The sequence below is a fragment of the Pundamilia nyererei genome, unplaced genomic scaffold (genome assembly GCF_000239375.1).
Source record: "Pundamilia nyererei isolate P.nyererei 1_Seehausen unplaced genomic scaffold, PunNye1.0 scaffold00294, whole genome shotgun sequence".
Lineage (NCBI taxonomy): Eukaryota > Metazoa > Chordata > Actinopteri > Cichliformes > Cichlidae > Pundamilia > Pundamilia nyererei.
This window is the reverse complement of record NW_005187695.1, coordinates 551,208-552,606: the sequence shown is the minus strand read 5'-3', so window position 1 is coordinate 552,606 and position 1,399 is coordinate 551,208. Positions and strand designations below refer to the sequence as shown.

Sequence of the window (1,399 nt, the reverse complement as noted above, 5' to 3'; positions counted from 1 at the left end):
GAAGACTTTGTGGCTCGTCTCGAGCAGACGGGCACGATTGACATCGACCAGAGTGTGGCCGCCTTCGCAAAGGAACTCTTTGAAAAGGTTCATTCATGAAATTCTACCCGAGTTCCCTGTGACGTTCACCAAAACTCATTTTCTTTTAGCTCTGGTGGTTTAAAAAAACCCTCTAATGTTGTTTTACTGTTGCAGGTTCCTCATAAACAGGTTGTTGAGAAACCGTCCCGAGTGGTGGAACGGCAAGCGATCGAAATGGAGAGGAAGAACCGGACGTACACGTTACTGGAGGACAGCGACGATGCCGATGAAGATGCTGCGCGGGAGAAACAGAAAGGAAAAAAGAAAAGCAAAGACAAGGAACGCGGGAACAAGAGGAAGCACATCAGACAGAAGAAAGGCAGCGAGTCGTCCAGCGAGGAGGAAGCACCTAAAAGGTAATCTGCTTATTTTCTCCTTTTTTAAGATGTTGGTGCTTTTTTGTTTTTTGTTGTTTTTTTTATTACGATAATTTACATTCATATTTATTTTTAGTTGTGGAGGAGGAGAGATAGACACCAGTGTAAAACTATGTATCCTGTTCTCTAACATCAGGGATAAGTCGATTCAAGAGGACCACAAGACCGTAAAGAGAGAAGAGGAGGAAGAGGAAGAGTGGGAGAAGGAAGAGAGAGAGCGACTGCAAGACATCGAGGAGAGGGATGCGTTTGCCCTGCGAGTGAGGGAGAAAGACAAGGAGAAGACGCGCAACATAGCCGAGAGGACGGACAAGAAGGTGGGCACGCAGCTCTTTTACGGTCTTTCACAGATGACCTCGTGTCTCACGCAGGTAAATATTTATCCTGTTGTTTTGTTCTCCACAGGCTTATGAGGAAGCTCAGAAGAGGCTGAAGATGGCTGAAGATGATCAGAAGAATATGGTGGGTGGTACGGGACAATTTGTGCGCTCATTGATTCCTGAAATGAGGTAGTGGGTGGTTAAACTCCTCACTGCTCACCTAGAAAACACCCAACTCTCATTACATCCATTGCAATTTGGCTTTCGGGCACATCACTCCACAGATACTGCCCTGTGTATGTTAGTGGAGAACTTGAAGAGCTTGCTGGACAAGAGTCCCTGTGTTGGAGCTGTATTTTTAGATGTGAAGAAGGCTTTCGACTCTGTAAACCATCAGATATTGTTGCCCAGATTGACTCAGTTTAATATCTCCAGTCAGGCTCTTCAGTGCTTTGCCTCATATCTCTCACACAGGAAACAGTGTGTGGTGTTGGATGGGGTTAAATCTCCATATTTAGACTGTGATACAGGGGTTCCTCAAGGCTCTGTTCTTGGGCCCTTATTGTTCTCTCTTTTTATCAATAACTTACCTGAAGTCTGTCCAAATATATTTACTCAAAT

The 1,399-nt window shown here is 45.0% G+C and overlaps 1 protein-coding gene across 1 annotated transcript in view; it reads left to right on the top strand.

Moving 5' to 3' along the window:
* dhx16 (DEAH (Asp-Glu-Ala-His) box polypeptide 16) overlaps positions 1–1,399 on the top strand; it is a 26,501-nt gene that overhangs the window by 1,758 nt on the left and 23,344 nt on the right. The window contains exons 2-6 of the mRNA XM_013915371.1: positions 5–87; positions 196–437; positions 595–775; positions 864–970; positions 1,214–1,262. Coding sequence (XP_013770825.1) covers positions 5–87; positions 196–437; positions 595–775; positions 864–970; positions 1,214–1,262 — 662 coding nt within the window. The remainder of the gene's footprint in view (positions 1–4; positions 88–195; positions 438–594; positions 776–863; positions 971–1,213; positions 1,263–1,399) is intronic.